Raw genomic sequence first — 25,914 nt, 5'->3', positions numbered from 1 at the left:
CCTAGAACTATCATTCCCATCTGCCATCAGCTGTAAATTTCACATACCTGTGTGTGTGAGATCATATTTCTTACCCATGAGGATTCATGCCATTATTTTGTTTCTCAGACTGCATTTACTTTCTCTGCAGAAATCTTGTAAACATACTGCTATGAAGAATCACATGAAATCAGTATTTCTTAATGTGGTTGTGGATAAAATGCATGAACAGAGACTTTTCAAAGGACAGATGCAGACTATAATTTTAATATCAGCAACTATTCTATAACTAGTTTCTCACAATAGCACATAACGTCCATCAAGCAGCAGCACAAAAGCCCCATTAAGTTCAATCTACTGCTTAGAATGGATAACAGGAATAAAAAGGGGCTAAAAGCATTAAGATTTAAGCATTGGCATTAGCATTTAGCATGAAAGCACTACCATTTAAGCATTATTCCTTAAAAGAAAGAAAATAAAAGGATTGTATTAATACCTTAAAAAAAAATTGTTTTCAATTTTTATTTAAAAAGTTAGTAGAGTAATTACAATGTTTGATCAGAAGCAAGGATATGTCTCTTCAACACAGTGTTATCAAGTAATTTCCTACCTGCCTTTCTTGAAGATTTGCTCTTAAAGGAACACTGCCAACATGGGGAAATACTTACAGTGAAATAAATACACCACTGAAAAATTCACCACAAGCAAATGGAAAGAACTCTAGTTTCTGAATATATACTTGAATTAGAGGTCAAACACATTGGCCAGAATTTTGTTCCTTGTTATCTTGAGATGCTGTAAGTTAGAGTACCGCGGCGTAATAGATGCCCCTGGCATGTGCACTGCGTTTAGCATATGGTATGTTCTCTATCTTTTAACATATGCTATGACTGAAGGCTACAATTTTGTTTCAAGTAAAAGCTCTGCAGTTTACTAAATAATTTAAGATTATGAGAGAGTATTTTACTACAGAAGTATTAGTCACACTGTTTTTGCACAATTTCCTTTTATAATCTTTTTAATGGGTGCAAGGGATTTTGCCCTCATTGGCCTGAAAGCAAATAGAATCAAATTAGGGGTGTCAACACCGAACACTTCAGAGAGGTATGTGTAATAATATGGATGTTTTGAACTGACCATTCCACCACACCTTGTGCTTACTTCTGCTTTATGGAAGATCGAGAACACATCAACTAGCTTAGTACCTTATGGTAGGCGTGTTCACCAAACCCAGTGTATCAGGAGCAAAGTTACTTTGGATGGTTCATCAGTCTCATATTTCTCATATTCAATACTTGCCTGGTTCACTAACTTTGTAGTACCAGACAAAGATTAACAAATACATTAATAAAAATACATTAAATAGATAGTGCTAGTTTTTCACTGCATCTGATAAGTGCCTGATAATTTCAGATCATAGCTCTTCAGCAGCTCTCCAGTTTGAAAAGGAGAAAGTAATACTATTCAGTTGCTAAATGGAGTACTTCGGATATGAGTCATGAGCACAGATGACTTCTCAAATTTCAGTGTTATCCTGGTTATAAAAAATGGGATGCTTATGCTTGTATCTTATTTATTAATCATCCTGTTTATATCTTATTCATTAAGAACAGTAATTGAAGCTCTCAAAACTCGATAACCATTTTTGCTTTACTACTGTTTATGTCATTTAGTGTTCATTTCAAGAAGAAATAAGTCTTGTCAATACTAAGTGGTTTTAAAATGCTCAGTGTGGATTTATTCTGGGCAGACTTCCTACTTTTTAAAACTTCTGTCTTAGCGAATCAATTTGCTACCATTTTTTCTCAGTATTGAAGAATGGTTATTTTCAATACTGTATAGCTTCAATTTATGGTGGATAAGAGAAATGACTGCTTCCTGAGCTGAGCTGAGAATGGAATCACTGGAAAGAGAGACAAATCTAGGGATGATCCATGGATCAGCTGACGAACAGAGCCTCAAGAGGCAGACTGGCATAGACAGTTTATTAATGGAAGCAAAGGAGAATTCTGAGCTGAGGTTGCTTAGCTGCATATTTATGAGCCCTCCTGCTGCTATTGTTATCCAGATACTTTGCAGATTCCAATAAAACTCTGTGACCCAAAATTAAATTATCTACTATTTTGGTGAACTAGTTTTCTGCCAGATTAGGCAGCTGAAAAGTTGAAATCAGCCTGTAGAGGAAGATAACAAGCATTAGAGTTGGTGTAAGGTAAGCAGTGAAACATGAGGCAAGAACTGAGCAGGGGAAAACGACTCTGCCGTTTTGGAAAGCGGCAAGCTGTTAGATCTGCCTAAATCATCACACATAACTGTATCCTAAATTCTCCTGTGGAAAAAGCAACTTTTGAATCATGCCGCATAGCATTCCAGCCACAAAAACTGGCAAATTACTTCTGAGCTACCTGGTGGATATGTTTACACTACATGATAGTTTCTAGCTAGTACATGCTTTTTTAAAGAAATGAAACACTAGATGTAGGTCTTTAGAACTGAGATATAAACATGCTAACAATATTCCAAGAGAAAGATAAAAATACATTGGCTTAATTTTAGGACCTCAAAGTTCTTACAGTAGGTTATTTATTTTTATGACTTAAACAAAATCAGCAAAGCAAGAAAAGCATTTATGGTGAAGTGACTATACTACAATAAAATGCTCCAGCGTTCTAGCCCTGCTATGACTCTTCCTTACAATAGCTTGCGGGTTTTTATCTGTAATGCAGCATTACAGATGCAGAGGCAAGGTAACAGTGTGAACTTAAACACATTCTATTAGGAAGAGGAGCGTATATCTAGGAAGTATTGCTGAAAGGTAGGTTGTAAGACAACACAAAGCAGATAGCAACGACACTTCTGTGGAAGCAGCTACTTCTCCCAGCAAGAATCTGCAGTGAGTTGAGATATGTGAAAACAACCATGCCTCATTTAGTTCTGCCATTTACAAAATTATTTACTTTAATTATTTAACTGGTTACACCTGTAGAAATAGATAGGCACATAGATAAGGATATTTATTTAGCAAACACAGTGCTATGGATTGCTTGGGACAGTACTCTGTGCAAAAAGTGGTTACAAGTGGCTGTAGTTCCTGCTGACAGGGGATGAGGGTGTCAGGTTTGTTCTTTGGTGTGCACACCAAAGAAACAATTTTGGCTGTAAATACAAAACCTCACATTCAGGAAGAAGTTAACAAATTAATCAGTAGGATTAACCATTTCAGTCAGTGAACAGAAAGAACTTCCCTGTTCTTTATCTCTCAGCTCAAGCTTTAGGCACAAGTATTTGTTGGGACAATTTTTTCATCGTATTTTAAGGTTGTCAGACAAATGATTCACCAGTTCTATGCCTAAGTCTGTGCTACTTCTGACATGTTTTAGCAAGACTGATGAACCCTCCTCTCCTTACAGCCCCCGGAGGCCACGCAACTTCTCAGCCACAAAGCTTTACTGTGTGTAGTTGCTTCTGATGTGCAGATCTGGTTGAAAACAATTGAAGACTTTCCACTGGGTCAAAAGAACCTACATGTCTACTGACACTTGTACTGTTCATGAAATCTCTGTGCCTTTCACGAGAAAAATAAACTGCAAAAACACAGCCTGAGTCATATTTCCAGGTGTCTAAAAGCCGGAAGATCTAAAGCATTCTTTAGAGATGGCTTGTCTTCAAAGTTAAAAAAGATGCAGGTTTGCTGGCAAACATATTTTAACCCACGGAAAGGTCTCACTTAAGATATTGTTGAATGGAAGCTACCAAACTAATGCACAATACAGGTTATTGCAGATACTCTAAGGATATATTTAGGGCTTTAAGCAATAACAGAAACGTTTTATTCTGCATATTAAAAAAAAAAAAAAAAAAGAGATAGAAATTGTGGTAATAGTTGACTTAAAATCTGAAGAAGAAACAATTTAAAGTTATTCACTTCTACAAATCACTCACAAGCTATAACTAAAAACTGTATATATTTTATAGTGGAAAGGACCTGTAACTTTTAGGCACTTTTAAGAAAATATTTTTGTAGAAATTCTAGCTTTTTACCAACACAAGTAAAGATGGACCTTCAAATCCATTAATTTTTTTTCTAAATGATGTTATACAAAACTATAATGAAACCCTTATTCTTCTACTATAGTACAAACAGTGCTACTGTGAAATGAGCTCTATACCTGACTTATTCTGTATGACTAATTCCCATTGTATTATCTTAAAACTTGATGTTAATAGGAAAATCTCGGTATGGAAATCTCTGCACATGTAATAGAGCCTGATCTTATTTTAGCTTTTTAGCTTCCCAAAGATGTATTATACTAATTAAGGATTTTTGATTGGCAGAAATGAAGAATGGTGAAAGCATGTGATGAGGTGCTCAAAAAAACACCATTCAGGCCTCTCTGCAGCCTCTGCATGACACTGTGTAGAAACCCAGCAAAGTTAGCTACATAGGTAATGTTTCTCTAATATATTTAAATATACGCCAGACAGGGTTAGTGCTTTGAAAAAAAAGATCTAGAGACTGTCATCCTATTGAAAGAAATAATCTGGTGATTTAATAATTTAAAGAAGTTTTTCTTTAAATTATTTTTTCTTTTTATGATGGGCTGTTGTGATATGTTAAGACAATATGTAAATGGTTATTAAAACTCACCTAACTCTGCGCTTACATTAAAGCCGGTGTTAAACTCCAAGGATTTAGTGTGAAACATGACTTTGACCTAGATTGTGCTACAAGGTTGTCACCATAACTAAGTCTGTGAAACATGATCATGTGTGAAAAAGGGCACTTCTCTGTTTATGAAACACAGAGAAGAGGTAGGGCTGCACAGCGCCTGGGCTCTTGTGGATCCCTGGACAACTAACCTCAATTTCTTTTCATTTTTAAAATAAATATGGGACATTAAATTTGTGTTCTTTGGGAGTAATCAGTTTCCATTTTCTCCTTTCCCAAAAATCTCCTTTCCCTGTGTTAAGAAAAAAACGTGACCAGTCAATTGATAACAGGAGCGTAGCTGTAAGGGAGCAGGGGACAAGCAAGTCAAAAAGGAGGCTAGATATTGAGCATATAATAATTTATGTAAGTTCCTTTTCCAAGTTAAGTATAGATGGCCTGGCCACTTTGATCAACATCAGGAAAATTTTGTCCCAAATTGATGGTATGTGATATATCACACCATGATTCCTCTGTCATCTCTACATGCAATCCCTCCCTAATGCCAAGAGGATCACAGTGTCTTTAGGTTCATGGTGTTCGCCTTCAATCTTTGTTGCTGTTCAGCCATAATAACAAGCTTTTGTCTCTCATGACCCTACTCCTCTGAGGGTACAGGGCTTGGCAGCAGGTGTTACTGTCACCTATCAATACTTCATTATAGGCATTAATACATACTACAAAAAACTCAGTAGTACAAGATGTTATGTAGATATTAACTATTGCATAGATTAAGATGATATAATGCTATATGCTTTACCAGCAAACATGTACACAATGCCCACAGAAGTAAAAAGTGTCCTGAAAACCAAAGCATGGGCAGTCCTCTGTCCTCAAGCTAGAGAGACCCAGGGCCTTCGAAAGTTCAGCGTTCCCACATGAGCCAAACAGAAAACCCATAAATACAATATTTGTAGCATTTTTTAGTTATAGAATTTGTTCTTGAAGATGCTTATACTTCTTTACTTTTCCCACAGCAGCCACTTCTAATAATGTTTCAATACTTCCATATTTCATGGCGACATCCACCGTGTATGGCTGGTTCTCTTTCACAAATACCAGGTCCACTTTGTATAATTAATTGTTTTGATCTTTTGTGTTTGGTTCCTGGAACACTATCCAGTCTTTCTTTGTAGCATCGTTTGATCACATTCCACACAATCGCTTGTGCCTTTTGATTCTTGCGTCTTGCGCAGCAGAACACTACCGGATGATAAGGGAATTATTTGTTTAAATAAAAAGTAAGGTTAAATTGCGACGGAAGGCGCACAGCAGGGACACGCAGGCAAAGCCGGCTCCGCAGCAGCGCCACGGCCTGCGCGGCGAGCCCGGTGCGGCAGCGGCCGGGTCACCCACTCTGCGGAGCGGCCCCCGGCACGCCGCGATCCGACACTCGGTCCCTCGGGGTCCGGAGCCCGCCCCGGTATCACCGGCGTGAGGCGGGCCCATGCAGGCAGGAGGCGGTGCCGCGGGGCCAAGCCAGGGGCGAGGAGGAAGCGAGCGCTGAGGCAGCGGCGGGCGGTGGTTGGCCGGCGCTGCCTCGCCTGAAAAGGCTGCCGAGCCGGGAGGGAGCCGCGGGCTGATACCGCTGCGGCCCCGCCGGGGCGGTACGGACTGAGCCCGTCCTAGGAGCATGCGGCGGCGGGAGGAGGAGGAGTAAAGAGCCGTGGCAGCGCCTCCGCTGAGAGCGGACTCCGGGAGGAAGATGGAGCCCTTTCCCAGCGGTGAGTACCTGGGCGGCCGTAGGAGCCCGGGACGGGGCCGCGGGGCCTCCCGGCGGAGCCGCGTCCAGAGGAAAACGAGAGGCTTCGTAGTGTTGCTGCCCTCGTTGTTTGCGGCTTGAAAATTGTCTCATGTTAATTAGGAATAGGTGTCTTGAACGACAGAGGGGAAAGGAGCTCCCTCGCTTTTTCGGCGCTGTTGCGCTTCTCACTGCCCGGCCGGGGTCTCACACTGGGAAGCCGGGGCCACTTGAACTCCAGGTGTACACTCGCCCTGTGTGGCACCACCGAAGGCGCCTTATAGGTGTCTGGAGTTCCAAAGCCATCATGATTCTGATGGGAAGTAGGAACCAGCCCCCCTGTTCATGGCGTTTTCCTGATCGGGGCATTCTCATCAGAACGTACCTCCAACCGCCCCCCCCCCGCCCCCCCCAAACCCGAGCGGAAGGAGAAATAAAATACAGAAGTGTAAGCGGTGTACGAAATAGCATTTCAGGGTGTTCTTGAAACCCAGAAAGCTTTCACAGCGCCCATGCAGTGACAGAAGTGCTTGAAATTCCGACGTGGTTGCATATGCTCAGAGATAGGCATACGGGAGCGTTTGCTGGCATCGTAATACAGCAGTGTGTGTGCATTCTGTGCTTGTGCCTGAAATGAAGCCATGAAAAGTCCTTATTGCTTGTGCCTCTACTAATAGTAACACATTCTACCCGTCCAGGGCAGAGGAGGAAATGAAGCTCTCAGATCAAACTGAAACTGAAGTATGTTTGGTTAGATTCACAACCATGGCCAAATATGGAATTAGACAGTGGGTAAAACAACAGCCTTCCTGCTGAAAACGCAGCACTTTTGTTACAGGTGGGATTTGGTCTGTTAAATGGCAAGCGTGTTGGATAGCCATCGGTAAAGTATCAGGTAGAGTTTGCTGCATCGTATTTTAAAAAACCCCATGTGCTAAAAAATAAATTTTCTGTCTCATGGCAAAGAGGTTGGCCCTAAATGATCTTTAAGGTTCCTTCTAATCCATTCTAAGGTTCTATAACCTGTGTTGTGAATCTATAAATATATCTTCATTGCCTTGCATTTCCCTTTTTTTGAAACACATGAAATATCCCCTGCCATTGGATGCTGCCGTTTAGAATCTGAAAGAAACTGAAAGTCATGAGCTCTGGGCATATTTTGGTGTTGTAACTCGCAAGAGCGACACCCCCCCCCCCTTTTTTTTTCCCCTTTTTGTATTGTCATGCTAAAATTACAGTTTTTACAAGCAGTTGATGTTTCGGTTCTCTAGTTAATCCTGGCCTTAGTGTAAGGTCTTTCAGCTACAGCCTATTTCAGTCGCAGCGTTGTTTTGTGCATTCTTGTATGCATCATAAAAAGATCTTGTCATTGAGAGTAGTGCAGTTTGGGGGAGAATTTAATTTTGAAGTCATCTTGCTAAGGCCATTCCTTTTCAAAGAGATGAAATGTTGTTTTAAATGTCTGTTTGGCATAATGCTATTGCTGCACTGTGCAATAAAGCGTTTTAAAAATTCTGCTCCATGCAACTGGGAGAAATGCACCTGTGGGCTTTAGCATGTAGCTTAAGGTGCCGAGAAGCAATATTCATGCACTGAGCTTCCTAATTTTGTTCCCTGAAATGAAAACACTAAAGATCATGGTAAGACTGGAAGAAAATTTGGAGCTGAAGTTGGTCAATAAGTTTCTTCCTGAGGGCTGGCTGTGCTGGAATGGATGCTGCAGAGAATATGCAAATATTAGAGCAAAAATGTTGCACCTTATTTCTGATGATCTTGGGGCATATTTGGTGCTCAATAGCAGCAGCAAAAAATCTGAAGTGAAGAGGGTGCATACATTATTGGCTTTTTGAATAGAATTTTTATTTTTGTGCCTGGTGGTCTGGAACCTTTTGTAGGCATCAAATTTTCCAAATAAACTGGATTTTTGTTTTGTCTTACACAATACTTATGAGTTCTATTTGTGAGTCGTGTTGACTTGCTGTGCAAAGCGCTGTTTAAATTGAGAAGAAAGCATGCCTATCACAGGAGGCTTACAATATTATACTGGTAGATCTCTCAGTTCTTTGGGGTTTTTAACCCTTGTAAAATGTGGGGAAGAGGGACCAGGCTGGATCTTAAGATTTTGCAAAAGCATTTTAGTTGGATTCAGCACTCTGATACCCATTGGTCAAACTAGCAATGAGACAATTTCTTGTTTTTATTTGTGGGAGTAGAACTGTGTCTGAATGAGTATGTGTCTTAAAATAGACTTTAAGGCAGCAAATGTACTAAAGTGGATATAAATTCCTGCTTTTCTAGTTCAGTATTTGGTTGGAATTCTTTTTCTTAAATAAAAGAAAAAACACAATCATAATGCATTTCAAAGTTCAAAGAAACCCTTATCCTTTCCTTGAAATCCTAGTGGGTGTGCTGAACTCTTTACTGTTTGAATGGCTTCTCCTGTGGAAATGCTCAGATAAAGTAAATAAACTTGGGATTTTTATTTTATTTTTTTTTTACTTCTTCCCTCTTCCCTGCGCTGTAAACTTAGTTTGGGACCTCTCTGAAGAGATCTAGGCTGTGTCTTCCTCCCTGCTTAGGACTTCGGGTGGAGATGATGTATGAGGTCTGTAGCTCTAGAAGAGCAGTTAATTGCATATTTATTTTTAGCTCCTGGAATAACTGAGTTAATCATAGAATATCTCAGGTTGGAAGGGGGCTATAAGGATCATTAAGTCCAACTCCCTGATCCTCTCAGGACTACCTAAAACTAAACCATGTAACTAAGAGTGGCATCTAGACTCTAGTAGGCTTGATGCCACAACCTGTTCCAGTGACCCACCACCCTCTCAGTGAATGGAATGACATTTTTCTGATGTCCCATCTGCACTTCTTCTTGAAAGTTATGAATGCTGTAAAGTAGTAAATGTTCCAGAAATGGTTACTGGTAGGATTTTTTTTTGAGATGGATTCCTCTATTTGCATGACTGCTCTTAATTTGAGATTTTTCCCCCAGAACAAATAATCAAACTTTAATTAAAAGTTCATAGAAGTTTTGCTTATTTGTTGCACAGAATTTTTCCACCTAAGATGTATGGTCTCCCATTCCTTTGAATTCTGCTTTGAATCAATGAGCAGAATTTTTTTTTTATTTTGACTAGTCATTTGTTACTTAAACAGTTTCACTAAAATGTAAAGAAACAAAAAAGCAAGTGAAAGAAGTGAAATACAGATTAAAGGAAATATGTAATGTAATTTTGGACATCTGTATCTTGGACATCTGTACAAATTATTTTGCAAGTCTTTTGCTTATTTTTTAGATTGTATGTGTTTCTGAAAGGTCATTTCATAATTTCCTGTTTATTACATTAAATATGTCACTTCTCTACTTAGTATGGAGAAGAGAGAAGTGAGCTATTACAGAGTTTCTCATTTAAGACAGGTGACATGCGTGAACTTGCAGCTGCAGATGGGATAACTTGTGAGGATCTGAAGTGCAAATAGCACTCACTTTCACTGACATTCCTGAATTATTTTTAGCCTTTTCATACACAACAGATGCAATCTTTGATATTGATTACAGGACTAGATTGATGAGCAAAATAAAATGACTCTCATGGGAAGAAGTGGGGGGGTTTTTGGAAAGTAGAAATAAAACAAGTTGGGTAATGTTCTTTACAAAATGAAAATGTTACTTGCAAAGTCTTGTTACTTCAGATAGTTCTGTTAATTCTAAAATAATTTTGTTCTTTGTATTAATTTCAGTACGGAATTGTACTGGAGGTTACAGGAGCGTGTTGTGTGTGCAAAGCTTTAATTCTGTCGGAGACAGCAGGCATAGCCTTGACTGCCAGTGTTTTACAGTGTTGTGTCATGGGGCAGAAGGATTCCTGTTTGTCTTAAACTGTTACTCAGTCCTAAACAGCAGATTGGGTAATTTAATTTTTTTTTTGTACAATGGTTGATAGAAAACATCAAAGAGGTCTGTTCTTAATGTTTTCTATTCTGCCCTGTGGTTTGCCTATCCCATCAATTACTATTGGAAAAAATTCTGATTTAATCTGTTCCTGAGTGTGAATTTTACATTGTCCAAGTGCATTGTGCTGGGTTGTAGTTTTCCACAAAGCCATGTTGTACTATCTGTGCTTGTGTTCCTGTGTCAGCTGAGCAGAAACCTGTTTTTTCAATGTATTTGATATGTGTTTGCTTTTGCTGATTCTCTGTGAACCCCTGCCAAACAGTGGATGTTCAGAAGGGGAATTCAGTGAGTTAAAGAATGTCTGAAGATGACAGTATAGGTGCTCATTATTGTCCATTTGTTAGTATTTTTCCATTAAGCAGTTGATCTTCCACTTGCAGAATGAAACCATGGAGTATCTGTGTGTTTACTTCATAAGTAAAAAACAATGAAAGCTTATGCTGACCTCAGTATCTACCTGTAAAGGTATTCCAGGACTGTCTTGCCATCTTTTTTGGGAAGATGATGTAAAGTTGAGCAACCATGTTCCACATTGCTGGGGCTACGTGAATGCAGCATAAAGCTCTGTAACAACTGCCATAAAAATAGTACAAACAAATAAAAGCAAGGATAAAACCACCTCTGTTTGTTTCACTAGTCAGAATACTATTTTCATATTAGATGGGCATTGGTGTAACAATTATGTATAAAGAAGCTGAATTTATCTTTATTTAATGTATCCTCTGATTAAAATAGTGATGAATTCAGAGAGTTCAAGTTTTTCATCTTTTACTCAGTTAAGAACGTCCAGTGAATTTCCAGTTCTCATGCACAATGGTGTTTTTTTTTTCATTGAGTACAAAAGCAAAGATTGTGTAGAAGAGCAAAAACACTGAGATTTCTTTATGTTTGGGAGCAGTATTATTCCTTTGTCTATCAGAGAAATATATGCATGGTAGCTGCTGCTTAGACTTCTGTCCAGCAGTACCTTAAAATAAGATCATATTAACTTTTAAAATAAACCAAGATCTTGTGTGATCTGTGTTTTAATTGCCTCAAAGTATTTTAAAGAGTACATATGTACCTTTTGAAGTTGTGTTTTGACTGTTTATGATACTGCTTTACATAATGGAAGTATATTAACCTTAAAATGTAATAATCACAAAAAGTTGTGTGCCTTCTTGCACACAGAAAGATGGATACTCCTGAAGGAAATTTGGAGTAAGGAAGGGAGGGAACATGTCTGGAAAACTCATCTGGTTGATCAAACAGACAGGAATTTCAAGGTAATATGGTGTTGGGTTCTGTGCAGTTCGTGTCCCTAGGGCACAGCTGATCCTTTATTGCTTCATGAGTGTTGTCTCAAAATAGATGTTCAAGGAAGACCTTAGAGCCAGCTCTTCTGGATTATTTAGGGCATGCAGTAGTCTGTTGAAGCAGAGGTCTTTACCACATCAGTGGTGGAGAGTGAAAAAGTGTAATCCTGATTTCACTGAAACACAAGATGCTTTCAGTCAGTTGTTTTGTTCTTGTGGAAATAAGGTGAGTTTTGGTTTTGGGATTTGTTTTTTATTCCAATCAAAACTACCACCAAGGTGTGTAAAGGAGTGTTTCAGCGTGCTTTACTAAGCATAACTGTGTGCAGAGAGCTTTCCTTTGGTTGTAATCGCTCTGACATTGAAGGAATATTTTCTGTTAACTGGAGTTCTTGTGTAACAGTACTTCTACCACAGTGCCATTGACTTTTATGGAGAATTGATTGTGTTCAAAACTAAGAATGTGCCTAATTCACCTACTATTCTAGGGCCCAATGGTGATTTTTATTTAAGCCTTTCTGTTGTATATAGTTTCTTCAGTAGCAATGAGCCGGTAGCACATTAGTAGAACCACTTTTACTATTTTTCATGAGTGAAAAAGTTCTGACTTCTGTTAGTGGGAGATCGAAATGCTTTAATATGCTTTAGAGGCCTCATAATTCTGATCTGTAAACCGTTATAAGAGAACAACAAACAGCAGGTTTTTAGAAAATGTGGCTGTCAATAGAACATATACAAACTGTCAGTTGCTGTCCAAATCTGCACTTTTTATCATTGCTGGAGATATTAATGAAGCTTTAGTGTCTCTTTTGGAATGAAGGAATAATCATAATTGTGAATCATTGAATGATTTAGTTTGCAAGGGACCTCCTGAAAAGTGTCTGATATCTGAGCTTCCCACACCCCTCATGGTGATGGTTGTTATGATGATAATTTCAAAGCTGATACATGATACCTGGATAGGCTTTTGAAGCAATGTAGATTTCAGTATGTCTTAAGCTACCAGGCAGACACACTGCTACTTCTTTCCTTATCAATACTCTTTCTCTTGTTGTATTATGAGACTGAGAAGAATGTAGATAGATGTATTTTTGCTCCATTAAGTTGATAGAAAACTTAGTGGGTTAGGCCGTAACCTCTAGCCATTATTGCATCTTGCTTTCTGTGAACCGGACTACCAGTTACGGAGCAGTGAATACGTAACGTGGGCTTTTGACTGCAGATAGTTTGGGATGGTTGGAGCTGTCAAGTGGGTATTAAGTAACAGTAGTAATCCAGAAGGCATATCAGGTTGCCTCTGTAGAGAGTGTTCAAGACAAGAGAATTCATTTATTGCTAAAAGCAAACAAGAGAATGAAAAGATTAGGCAACCATCAGTTTGTATATAGTCTGTCAGGTTCTATACCTAACTGTTAGATGTTTCTGAAAACTCTCAAAATTTTTTTTACTTCAAAACAACTGGTACCAGCAGAGAGATGTTTTGTATTCTCAGCAGTGATGAACGAGGTATTTATCAGACGTGAAATTAATGGACAGGTGTTGTGAAGAGGATTGTCAGCAGTTCTGAATATAGGAGTTGAGTAGCTCAAGAAATCTGAGACACAACTTCCTGTGTGTCTCTTAAGATTTAGGACCTTTTCACTAGGCCCCTGTGGTTAAACGTTTTATGTGATTTTAATTGCAAAATACACCTTTGGTAAGACTGGAAGCAGGAAACTAAAGCAACCATATTCTGTAATTAAAGCCAGAAACTTCTTTCCTATCCCATTTTTTGTTCAACAAGGGGCTGAGGATTGAACACTGCCTCAACCTTGTGGAAGGTTTTCCTTCTCAGAAATATCCAAAGACGAAAATGTAATTTAAAACTATGTCCTCTTTCCTTCCCTCCATTTCCCCTGCATTTTCTCATAGGAAACCTAACTGGTACCAGATTTAAACTTGAAAATCTATGTTAATGTGAACTGACGTGATATTGCATCTCTTGGATATCAAAATCCAGACTTACCTTGGTTTGGTTAGCCTTAAGTTCTCCTCTTATTTCCTCATAGCTCCTAATTGCTAATGGACAACACCTGTCCATTAATTTCATGTCTGATAAATAATTATGACAAAAATAAGTTACAAATTTTTACCAGTTGTTTAGGTGGAGTATTCACTAAATGATCTATTCACTTTTTCCCCTTCTATGATATTTTCTTTTTGTTGATAACATAGAAGGCTCCATAGTATCCTGGCTATTTACATTTAAATCTAACTGGTAAATGGTGAAATGTAATTGGTCCATGTAGTTCTTCAATCTGAGGTCCTGACAAAGCAAATGCAATGGTACTTTGCTTAAAAATCAGGAAGAGAACCTTTTAGAAGCACCCAAGACTAATAAACACTGACTTCCTTGAAATTACACTCCTCGCTCATATTTGTTATGGCAACTTCAGATAAGAGAGGGTCTTAAAATGCATAATCACACATTGTTTTAATTTCTGTTATACAGTTAATTGGCAGGGTTTTGTTCCAGTCTATGTGCAGAAGCTTGTCACTGCACTATTTATCTCACATTGATTTTTAAATCCCACGTAAACAAGTAAAAAGCAGAAGTAGACCTTGGAGTATAGCTTGAAGGGGCAAGTGACCTTGTAAGGCTTGGAGCTTGAGTTCCCTTGTGTAGTTTGGAGTGGAAAGCAAAATTTGTCCCCCTTTGAAATACAGGAAAATCTATTCACTTTCAAGTTAGGAGGTTTTTTTGAGAAAGAAGGGGTTTTTTTCCTCCCAAAACCAGCATCTGTTTTGAAGACCTTTTGTCTGTCCATTAGAAGTCATGATATATACTTAACTATACAGAGTCTTCTAAACCTCTACCAGTTATTTGTATCTTGAAATCAGCCCTTACAGAGTGGCATATGTGGTTCAAGTTGTGAGCAGATGTTAGGTACGGTCTGTCTTTTAAGAGTATTTATTAAAGAGTATAACAGTATTTATTAAAATCATATGGAGTCATCATATCTGTTTGCATGTAGATGTTGATACTACAAAAAACAACAGACCCTCTTTTGTTTTACTGGAGTCTGTGTGCCTTTTCAAAAATTTCTTCTTTAATGTTTTTTTTAGTTGCATTCAGCATATGAAAGTGTATATATAAATGTATATGTGTCCAGTTTTGGTCTATTAAAAATATGCAACGCATATATAATCTTGCTGCATAGTGGGAATTAACAACTTGCTCTTAGCTTAGCTGTACCTTCAGTTCTGTCTCTAAAAAGCAGGCAAATCCCATGGATGATTCAGATTCTCATAGCAGTGCTTCATATTGCCTAATACTTCTTCATTTGTTTGGGTTTTTTTCCCCATTGGATTATTTCCTTTTTCTGTTTGAATTCAGTAATTTGCGAGAGAAAAATGGTGACATCTATTTTGTAGCAGCCTAGCCTTTCTTTTTCCCCAGAAATATTGTTCTCCTGTAAAGGTTCTTAAAGTAAGGTTTAACACATTTAAAATAACTGCGGCATGAAAGTTTTTGTTCCTAAATGCAAAGACTTATGTTTTCCTCTGAGTGGCTGTATATTAACCCTTTACATTGACTATACCAGTAAGTAAAAATTCTGCTTAAATCTTCTTGTTGTAGGTAAACCGTGATAGGCAGCTAATCCCCATGTAGCCAAATGCTTAATTCCTTGCAGCTGGGTGGGGGAAAGAATCACAAGGGCAAAAAAAGGGAAAAGTCGGGAGATGAAGACGAGGAAAGCAAAAGCTGTGTACATGCAAGCAAAAAGAAGCCCCAGCTCCAAAGTTGTAGGTGAAACCACAGTGAAATGAGGGCAGAGGGCTTTCCAGTAGAACTTGTGATTTCTGTGACATTCCAGTGGCTTGCTTTGTCTTTGTTAGCTGAGTAAAGGTTATAACTGTTTTCTTACTGCAGACAGATGCAGGTTTGAAATTACATGAATGACTGTACAGTAATTGTGTACTGTCCTGCTTTAGTAAGAGCAAATAATTTTTCTGTGTAGAATTGAATTATTTTCTTGCTCAGGAGGAACTTATAATGTATGGAATGATTAGGGAGACTTGGTAGAGAAGAAGGAAATCTTTAGTAAGAATCTTAACATAAGTAATGTGTTTGTGGACATGGGCTTTGTTTGCTGAGCAAGCTTATTGGAAGAGATAAATAAGATAAGCTTTACTTGATTCCCTCCAAACACAGAATTTTTAATGGATGAGTTGGAGACAGCCCAGGGCATAACAGTGAAGGAAGTAATTCGCATTAGAGAAGGAAGGGCTAAATTGATATGGCAAGGAATAATAATAAACAAACAAGTTCTTGAAGCATGCTGAAAATATTATAAAATTAAAAGGCAGCCTTGTCAAAAGTCACTGCTTATTACAATTCAGTAATTTTTAATGTCTGATTTGATGTATCTGTTGACACTTACCCACAAGATGAAATAGTGTAATGCAGTATTTAAGTGTTAATACAGTGACGTTAATCCCTGCTTCTAGACACAAATTTGCTGAAAGTTTTTAAAAATCAAGATTTTTACTTGTTTTATTCATATGTTTTACTTACACATTGTTCACTAACAAAGTACATTATCTTTCAAAAATTAGATTTCATAAGTAAATTTTCAGGATTTTTTTTTTTTTTTGCCTGTAAATGTGTGAACTCAAATTTGAGCATGTCTTGAATTTAAGGAGTTGCACTTGTCTCCTGTAAGATCCATGTAGCCAGTCTTCGGAGTTTTTATGTTGAGTTCAGGGTCAAGAAATGCCATGAGTAATTTGCTTTCATGAAGACTCTGAATAAATATAACTTTTTGCTTGATGTTCCTCCTCACTCTTCCTTTCTTCTGTGGGAGGGAGGATAGGACTACAAACACCACTGCTTGCCCTGACCCATGAAAGCTTGAGGTTTTAGTTAGCATTTTGAATAGGTTTCCTTTGAATTTCTTTGTCCCAAAGAGTAGACAGGTGGCAACAGGGATTATTTACTGACTATGCTGTAAAACAATTGTCTGTGACAAAAGTTCAGCAAAACTGATATAACTTCTATGGGGTGATACTTTAGAAGAACAGAAAAGCAATTTTAAAAATTAATATTTGTCAGTTAAGTATTTTTTCCACTTCAAAGTTTTTTTTTCTAATTGCTTCTTCCAAAGTTTTGAGGCATTTCTTTTCAAGCTATGACCAGACAAGACATATACAGTGACAGAGCAGGGAGAGCGGGGAATTAGAAGAGCTAAGCGAGTCTTGTATCTTTGCATGGAAACCAAGGTAAGGAAGGGGGTAGTTAAGAGTTGGTGACTGTTGCAAGCTTTCAGAATAAGGAACTACACGAATTCCTGTGTTACCTGCTCCTGGAAATAGGCATACAGTCCTACAGTGAGTCAGTGAATGTAGTGCTCAGAGGAGAAGTAGGAAGAGCTTGCTCACATTTTTAATTATTTAATCTTCTGGGTAGCAGCAGCTGGATGTCCAAAACTGTTGTTATGAAAGGAGAAAAAGAGAAAAGAGGAGGATGAAAAACAAAACACTGTCTGCATTATCCTCAACACTGGTATCTGGGAAAGGATAGTGGGATGTGCTGAGGGGTTGATGTACCTTCTGTTACAGGAAGTGGTGAGCTGGGTGGGGGAATAGCCCCAGTAATGCTCAGAGGGATGCTTTGTCAGTTTCAACAGCTAGGAATACAGTGTGGCATCAGCAAATAAATTGAGATGGTCTACAAATTGTACAATTTACTTAATTAGATTAGATTTATAGATTTTATACCTAATATTGGAAGTCCCCATGGTAACCAATTGTTTATCAAATCATAGAATCATTTATTTTGGAAAGGACCTTTAGGATCATGGATTACAACCACTAAGTGGCAGACTGGCAAGTGTACCACTAAACTATGTTCCTTAGTGCCACATCCATGTGTCCTTATGTACCTCCAAGGATGATGACTCCATCACTTCCCTGGCCAGCCTGTTCCAAAGCTTGATAAACCTTTTGATGAGGAAATTTTTCCTAACTTGAGGCCATTTCTTCTTGTGCTGTCATTTGCTTCCTGAGAGAAGAGACCAGCACCCCACCTCAGTAATCACCTTTCAGTAGGTTGGAAAGAAACTAAGTAACTTGGAAAATTCCTGTTCTCCTTAACTGTGGTTTGTGGTTTTATGTGGTTTTTGTTTTTCTCCAGAATGTGTCATTGAAATCTGGTATAAAAATGGGAATTCTCTATATTGTATGGAAACTAGTGTGAAGTTAAGTTACTTAACTCAGCATTTTGGCTCTAAATTTTCCCTTGTTATTTCAAATCACTTAGATTTAGAGTAATTTACCCATTGATAGAGTAATCAAAAAAAGAAATATCCTAAACCAGATTTAACTAAATAAGAATTAAATTTCTGGATAGAAGACATTAAATCTCTATACTGACCTCAGTTCCTTCATCATTCAGCACTGGCTCTGTGAGTTGATGAGGTAATAACTTTAACCAAAGTTCTGCTTCCTTTTTATCCCTATGAAGAGAAACTGCTTACTGATCATCATTTTTTTCCAGAAGTAACAGCAACTGAATGTTTAAGCTACACTTCTTTAGGTGTTTTGACCCCAAGCCCAGACAGTAACTCAGTCTCTCTGAGAACTGGTTATAGAAATGCAAATGGGAAAATTGCCTCCAAATTGTGGCTTTTGTTTTTCAACAAGAAATTAATTTTAGACTTCTGTTTGCTTCTTTGTTTTTTCTTTTAAATAACCTACTCTTTACCTGTATTTTATGTATTTGAACTGCAGAAATTGTTATGAACACAGCCTGGGTATTTTCACACAAGTTTTAAATTGGACAGCTACAAAAGCAGAGCAGCTGAAAAGTGGAAATGTCAGTAACAAATAATTTTCTGAGTGTTTTTGTTGCTCTTAGCTGGAGTTTGCATATAATGAAATTGGAAAAATGGCTCTAGGAGCCAAGAAAAAAGGATCCACGAACACAAGACACTGCATGACTGTTTTGGGAGAAATTTGAGGACATCAAAATAACTGCTACATAGAGGAGAGCTCAGATGAGATGCTGTTTTCAGTTGGACTGCTGAGATTCAAAGTAATTCCTCCCAGAAAAGATAATTGTTGAACTATCAAGTAACACCTTTATCTCTTTTTTAAACCTCTGTTTTAAAGAAGAAGAGAGAGGCCTATGTCTGTAAGAGCTGGTATCATTAGACAGCTGTTGTTAAGCATAGCCTTTGATTTTATTTTTCTATTGTCTGCATCAGCGACTTTCAGCACCAGTGTGAAGATAAGTTTGTGCTACTTATTGTACAACTTCAAGACCTGTTGAGCCACTAGAAGCCTTTTGTGTTCAGTTAACTTTTGCTCAAACCTCTGAGTGCTGCTTCTGGCTTAACAGCTGTCACTGAAGGTGTCTGCTCTCCGGCAGCCTAAGCTGCAGGCCTGCATACTAAACCTGTAGGCCGAGGGTTGCCTTGGAGCAACTTACTCTAAATGCAGCTAGAATAAGAGCAAATATCTTCAGATGAATTAGATCAGTCCTGAAATAGACAGTTTGTAAACTAGGAAAAGCAATTTTAAATGTGTTCGATTTTCTTTTTTTATAGAATGCTGCTTGCTCAGACTGTCCAGAAAAGCTTATCAGCAAGCAGTGAATGAAAAATTCAAAACTAAGTTCTTTCAAAAGTAAATACCTCTCAGACAAAATCATATAGCAATTCTCCTAAATGTTTATAAGCACAGGTCTGATCAACTATTACTACCATTTTCTGCTAAATGTATAAAATGCCTGCCTTTTTTTTTGCTCGACTTCAACACTTTTGTTCTTTGTTTTTTTCAATCCATCTACAGCAACCACTGTGCCTATTTTTACTGTGCTAATGTACACAATTTATCAAGTAAAAATAAGACACTAGACCACAGCAATTAACAGTTCATACAAAAGGCAAATTTAATCCTTAAAGAATAGTTGCTAGGTAGTAGCAGGGAGCCGGCAGTACTGGGAATAATTGCATGCTGAGCATGGAATATTGCTACCAAATAAGCTACAGAAACTTTCCAAGACTGTCTGTGGCATTACTGATGCTACTGAATGTTTATTTTTCAGTGTGCCTTTTTTTTTTGTATGCAAAGGTTGTGAGATATGGCGTCAGATTCAGTTTTTTGCTTTTGAGGGGAATGGAATTGCATGTAAAGTCTGTCTGATTGATCATCACTTGTTTTGCATGTCTGTGACAAAAACTGTATTACATAGCTCCAGTCTGGGTCCAGTCAGTACTGTACTCCTACTGTTAAATTTTCTGATTGGGCAGAGATAGGATGCAATTCTGCTTCTCCTCTTTTTGGAGATGGTCTGCTTTCAGATGTCAAAAGGTAATGCAGCTTCCGTGTACTTAGTGTTCAGGTGGATTGAGAGGCTTCAACCCATAGTTCTGGTCTGGCCATGAGCATTAAGATGACAATCACTTCTGCGTATGAGTACATATGTTTGTTTATCCTTCTGCTTAATTGCCTTTAAAAATTCAGGCTTCATATTAATACTCAATGGTGAGAAAGCCCGGCTTTCCTTTTCCTAGCTGCTGATGCTTCAACAGTGAATTACAGTTTAAAGGTTAAATACCAGTATGGTTGCTTTTAGCCATTTGATTTAAGTGTCTTTTGTATAATTGTTCAGATTTTGAAGTGCTTGCCTGAGCAAGCAACCTGTCATAAGCTTTATTGCAGAGCTGCAGTTATTTCTGATTTGACCAGTAGGTTTTGAAATTCTGAATCTGCATTCCAAATGTAACAGAAGGCTTTTGATAGCAGGAGGTTTTCTCATTGTAAGCACTTATTTGTAGACTGAGCATTTACTGGCAGATACTGCCAGAGATCAATCAATGCCAATTATTTGTATTCTTTGAGAATTTTGTAATAAAAAATTAGATGTCACCTAGTGATGAGATAATGTCATCTATGTGTTCAAATCCTACGGCAAATACCTTACAATACTGCATATAGACGGGACATAATAGATATATATGGATTTGAATAGTGCCTAAATAAGTAGGGAGGTGTGACTCTGAAAAACAAAAAAACATATTGTATGTAATGTGTTGAGGGTTTTATTCTTAAAATATTTTTTCATTTGCTGAAGTAGTTAAGTTGGGTAGATTGTTGCTTCCATATCTGCTGGATTTTTGAAAATCATTTCTGTCGTATTAGGTTATGCAGTTCATAAACAGCATTAGCTAAAGTTTCCAGCCTTATTTCATCTTCAGGTTTAGAAAGATGAAGTTTATATCTAAAAAATGTTAATAATTAATGTTTTAAGTGTCCATTTTCAAATTCAGATGTGTAGCTGTCAGTTAAACAACTTCTTTGCTGGCCATTTTATTCTTCATCTGTTGAAAAAGGAATCTGATAGACAATTGTGTTTTATCTATACCCCTGGATGTTCTTATTTCTGTTTACTTAAAACTCTAATGCTGATCTGCAGTAATAAAAACCCTTAACTAATGATGTTTGGAACTAGTGATTTTTGGTTTCCATTGAGGAAGTGATTGCACTTTCTGAAATATTTCTCAAGTTTGGATTTCCAGTGTAGTATTTGGAATCAAATTTTCTTCAAAATGCCCTTGTATGCCAATTTAAGTATCTGTGACAATGAATCTGTTTTAGAACTCCCCTTTGGGCTGTCCATCTCTCTTCTCTCAGACAGCTTAGAAACAATAACCAGGACAATAGTTATGGGTGAGGATAGGTTGTAAGATTTGGAGGAAGTCTCAAGCCATGAGTCCAGCATAAGGTGCACAAGTAACAGTGCATGTTCCTTTCTGTCTTCGATAAAAACATTAATATTTCGCAGTTTGGAACTGGGGTGATTGATCTGCTGCTTCCTGTAAAGTAGAACTGGTGAACTGCCATAGTAAGAGCAGAGCCCAAGGATATAGTTTTAATTTTTACAATTCTGTTAAAATCATATTTTTACTAAGTAACTCATCATAAATACATAGATTTAAGTTATATGTGGAAGTTTGGTCTAGGCTGAATTTAATTTAAAAATCCCCCAAACTTAAAAGAGGTGACTGAATACCATATGCTATGTTGCTTTTCCATAGTGCTTCTATGTACTTACATGGCACATCAATACTTCTGAAATTTTAGATAGCACAGTTGAGAGATTTGGTGTATTAAATATTTCTCTGTCTCTGCCCTCCTCCTATTTGAGGTTGTAGTTGCAGATTTGCATCAGACAGTTCAGGAAGACAAATGTAAACCTTTAATAGTGTTTCCCAATCCTTAGTGCCTCAGATGTCCTTAAGCAAATTTTAGATGACTCTTTAATGTGAAAAATCAGAGTTTTGTTTCTACAGTCAAGTCTAGTCTTTCTAGGAAAGAAGGGAGCATTAAGATTTTTTTTCTTACAGTGCCAGCCTTAGTTTGTGGATTTAAAATATTGAGTAATTTTAAATTTATATAGAAACTAATAATAGAAACACGTAATGTTTCTGAAAGCTTTTTGAATATTCATTGTACTTTTTTCCTATAGCTAGTTTTGTTCCTTCTTGTATGCAAACTGTACAATACAAGTACATCTGGTTTTAATTGAGTCTCATATTTCATCTTGTTCTGGTCACTAGCTTGATATGACTACAGACATAAGATGTGTGTGAGAAATTTCACTAAGTGGGTGTATTTTTGGTTTCCTCTCATAAATATAGATGTGTACTGTGCTGTGAATAATGTCTTAATCTTTTCCCTAAAATAACAGATTCTGTAGCAGATATACCTATTATTTGCAAACTTTCTGGAGCCATGCCTGCAAAAGTCATATTATCTCTTAAAGACTGTGCGATTGTAGCAGAAAACTGTCATGGCTAGTAGGTTCTTCTAAATTTGTGCTGTTTCTAGTTGGTATTTTTTCAGATACAATGAGAAATTATTATTTCACTAAGCAAAATACAAATTATAAGTTACAGTGAAAGCATTTTTTTGCTATCTAATTTTCAACCTTTGTTTTTTCTTCTTTTTCTGGGAAATAGTTGTACTAAATTTACTGCTTTTGAAATGGGAGAAGGCAGTGATTCTGTATGTGTCATTATTTCTGCAGAATTCCTTCATTGGCTTTTCCAAGTGACCTACTGTTAGTACTGACAAGGACTAAACAACTTAAAGAGCAGTAGCATTTGTTCAGTTTTGTATCCATGGCTATGTATGAGTGACTTGCTTCAGTCGTAGCTACCACATTTCTTTCTGCTTGTCCCAAAGACCAAGTAAGAGAGAGAAGGTCAGGTTCCATATACTCTAACCATTCTTACTATTTTTACTGATGAGTTAAACATACATACAAGCATGCATTTCTCTGCTTGGAGCGTGCTTACATGCCATGCACAAAATATTTGCAAGTGCTCACAAGTGGTTCAGATAGTTTCTCAGGGTCCTGGAAACAGGGAATTTTATGCTGTTTGCCAAACATTAACAGTGTAGAACTAATTCTCCAATTCCTAAGTATTAGTAGAGCCTTTGTTCTTCTAGTTTTAGACTGTGTCACACAGTATTTGTGCCCAACAGCATCTTCTCCAACTCACTTTACTGTCCTGGTGGTAAGCTCATTCATGTATTAGGAGTAACATACTCTGATCTTAGTACCTGTGCTGAAACCTTGCAAGTGTTTCACCACTACTTCTAGCTGAGGTGGCATTTAGGCAGGTAGATAAAGATAAAAAATATGTTTAAAGGGAAAAAACATCTTGGAGTTGCTTTTTGCCCTGCTGAATGGCTTTAACCAAAGCAACCAGGCTTTTAATAGGAGCAAATTTATGTGGTTTGTTTATGGAATTTGCTGTTTTGTCAACAGCTGTTTCTGCAGAAAGAAGGGCCAATGCTTTTAAATTTGAACATAAAAGTTATCTATGCAAAACAGTATTATAGCTCTTAATAGCTAATGGCATTGTTAAACATCTATTCCTGAAATCATTGGGCAAAATTATTCTTTGACCTACTATCAGTGAGTTGCTTGATAGCGAAACAAGTAACTTGGCTCACGATTTTTCTGTTTTTCTTTCTTGATCCACAACGCATGGATGTCTTGTTTTGGGCAGGCTTAACTCTGCACCTTCTCTTCTATTATTTATATGCAGCTGAAGTAGTTTACATTCAGTGGAAATCAGTTTTTATTCCAGTTGGTTGCCACACTTTATACCCCTTTACAAGTTTGGTGTGGGTTTTGCTACTTCTGCTGGTACATGCTACCCAATGGTTGTTTCGCTCCTAGGTTATTCCAGAATTACAGAAAGGTTCTCACTTATTTTCAGTGGGAGTTTGACTGCTATAATGTGTCAGGTGTTACTGTAATTCGTCTAACATTTTTTCAGTTAAAATATTTTATTATAACTTCTCGCTATTTTAAGATTGTATTGTGGTGAATTTCTGTCTCAGAAAGCAGGAACAGTCTGTCTGAATTGAATAGAATTTTTAGGATTTTTTTTAGTTTTAGCCTCTTAATCAGAATTGAGAAATTGAAAAATAAAATCCCTTTGAGCATTTTCTGCATATCTTTTAAAAAGGAATGAACTCAATTAATAGGTCATTTAGATCCATATAAGACATTTGAGTTCTGCTCTGAGGTAGAATACCCAGACATGATAGACATAGACAAAAGACAACTGATTTTGTTTTGCAAGGGAAAAGTACATACTTCTAGAACTAAAAAGAGATATCAGTTGCATTACAGGAAGATACTGTCTCTGAAATATAAAGGAATAATTTCTTTCTGTATTCTGCAGAATATTTATAATGTATTCCAAAAACCAAACATCAGGAGATATTTTGTTGTTGCACACACTAAAATTCAAAACATTATGTTGTCTATTAAACTTCAGGAAAAAAGCTTACGTTCTTCTCCTTAATGAGATTGGACCTCTTCAGACAGAATAAACGCTGGGAGCAAATGCTAGGCTAGTGTTTTACTTCACCACCTGGTTGTTCCTGTAGGATCATGTGACATGCTGAACATGAGTATTGTGGTGAAGTTGCTTCGTAAGTTTGAGGACTGATTTGTGAGAAGTGAAGAGTGTGTGTTTTGCAGGAGCAAGCTGTGTGCTTGCCTTTGTGTCCTTAAGTCACTCTTTACAGCCTAGGTCACATTGTCAGAGCCTGTGGGGATTACACTGTCAAAGACCGCAGTACGTACAGCAAGCTCATTGTGCTGTTGTCTTGGCGCAAACTGCATTTGAAGTTCACATCCTAAGCATTCTGTCCTCTTCAAAGAAAATAATAGACCCAGCTTTTTACCATCCCTGAATATTGTAATGAGGAGATATCTTGCAATATATATTTGGGAATCTGTGCTGTAGGAGGCAGCTGTAAAGAAACTTTCAGAACCATCGATTTTGAGAAAATATCTGCCTGCCCTAATTTTTTCAGTATAAGGAAGATTAGTTTTCTGGATTTGTCAATCATATAGTAGTTAACCTCACATCTTTTCTCAGAATTGTTTCTAACTGTGAGTATTCATATTATTCACCATTAAATGTGATAATAGATCATGTATTGGGGAAGATGTTTAAAATCTCTTGCTTTCAGGATAAAAATTTGTAGAAGAAATGTGTAAAATCACTTTTGTTTGGGTATGTTTAAGCTTTTAGCTGATGTAGCTAAAAGCTTAAGCTTTTCACCTTTAGGCTCTTAGCATTTTATTAGGACTCTTTAGAGAACTGCAAGACTCACTTCCAAGATTTTTTTCTTCTACCTCCTTGTTTGCTCTCATACTAGACTTGTGTTTAGCAAAGATTTAGATTCAAGTTGCCATGCTTGATGGCAGATGGCTTTTGTAGCACATTTTAGCAGCTCAGATCAGTACTTCCATTATTGTGGACTCATGTGACCACAAATGCCTCTAGCTCACCTGCAGCCTCTGGCATGACAGTGGTAGTTCACTGGAACCCTGCAAGTTCTTTCCAGGTTGATTTTCCTACTCCTGAATTTATAATAATTTATCCTGTGTGTATTTGGAATATGAATTAATCTGATTTGTATGTGTTTTAAAATGGGAATGTTTGTTGCTTGGCCATACATGGTATGAGAGATGACTGTGAAATGTGATGCTTGCAATCATGCTCCTCAAGATGCTTCTTATTCCGTGTGGCATGTTTCAGTTTAAGAATACTGGGGTTTTCCTCTTCATGTGGCTGTTTATCTCATATTGTAACAGCTCATGGGCTAAAATTGAAATATCATAAAAGTTCAGTTCACTCACACTATCATGTTA

The 25,914-nt window shown here is 37.5% G+C and overlaps 1 protein-coding gene across 2 annotated transcripts in view; it reads left to right on the top strand.

The window, feature by feature from the left end:
• Nucleotides 1–6,117: 6,117 nt before the first annotated feature.
• The window catches only part of LNPEP (leucyl and cystinyl aminopeptidase), a 49,952-nt gene continuing 30,155 nt past the window's right edge, over nt 6,118–25,914 (top strand). The window contains exon 1 of one of the 2 annotated variants that reach the window (XM_058044056.1): nt 6,118–6,411. In XM_058044056.1, coding sequence (XP_057900039.1) covers nt 6,393–6,411 — 19 coding nt within the window. In that variant the 5' untranslated portion in view covers nt 6,118–6,392. The remainder of the gene's footprint in view (nt 6,412–25,914) is intronic. The other variant, XM_058044057.1, reaches the window with a different exon arrangement.

The sequence above is a fragment of the Melospiza georgiana genome, chromosome Z (genome assembly GCF_028018845.1).
Source record: "Melospiza georgiana isolate bMelGeo1 chromosome Z, bMelGeo1.pri, whole genome shotgun sequence".
Taxonomy (NCBI): domain Eukaryota; kingdom Metazoa; phylum Chordata; class Aves; order Passeriformes; family Passerellidae; genus Melospiza; species Melospiza georgiana.
Note: the sequence above shows the minus strand (reverse complement) of the source record. Positions and strands in the feature narration are given on the sequence as shown.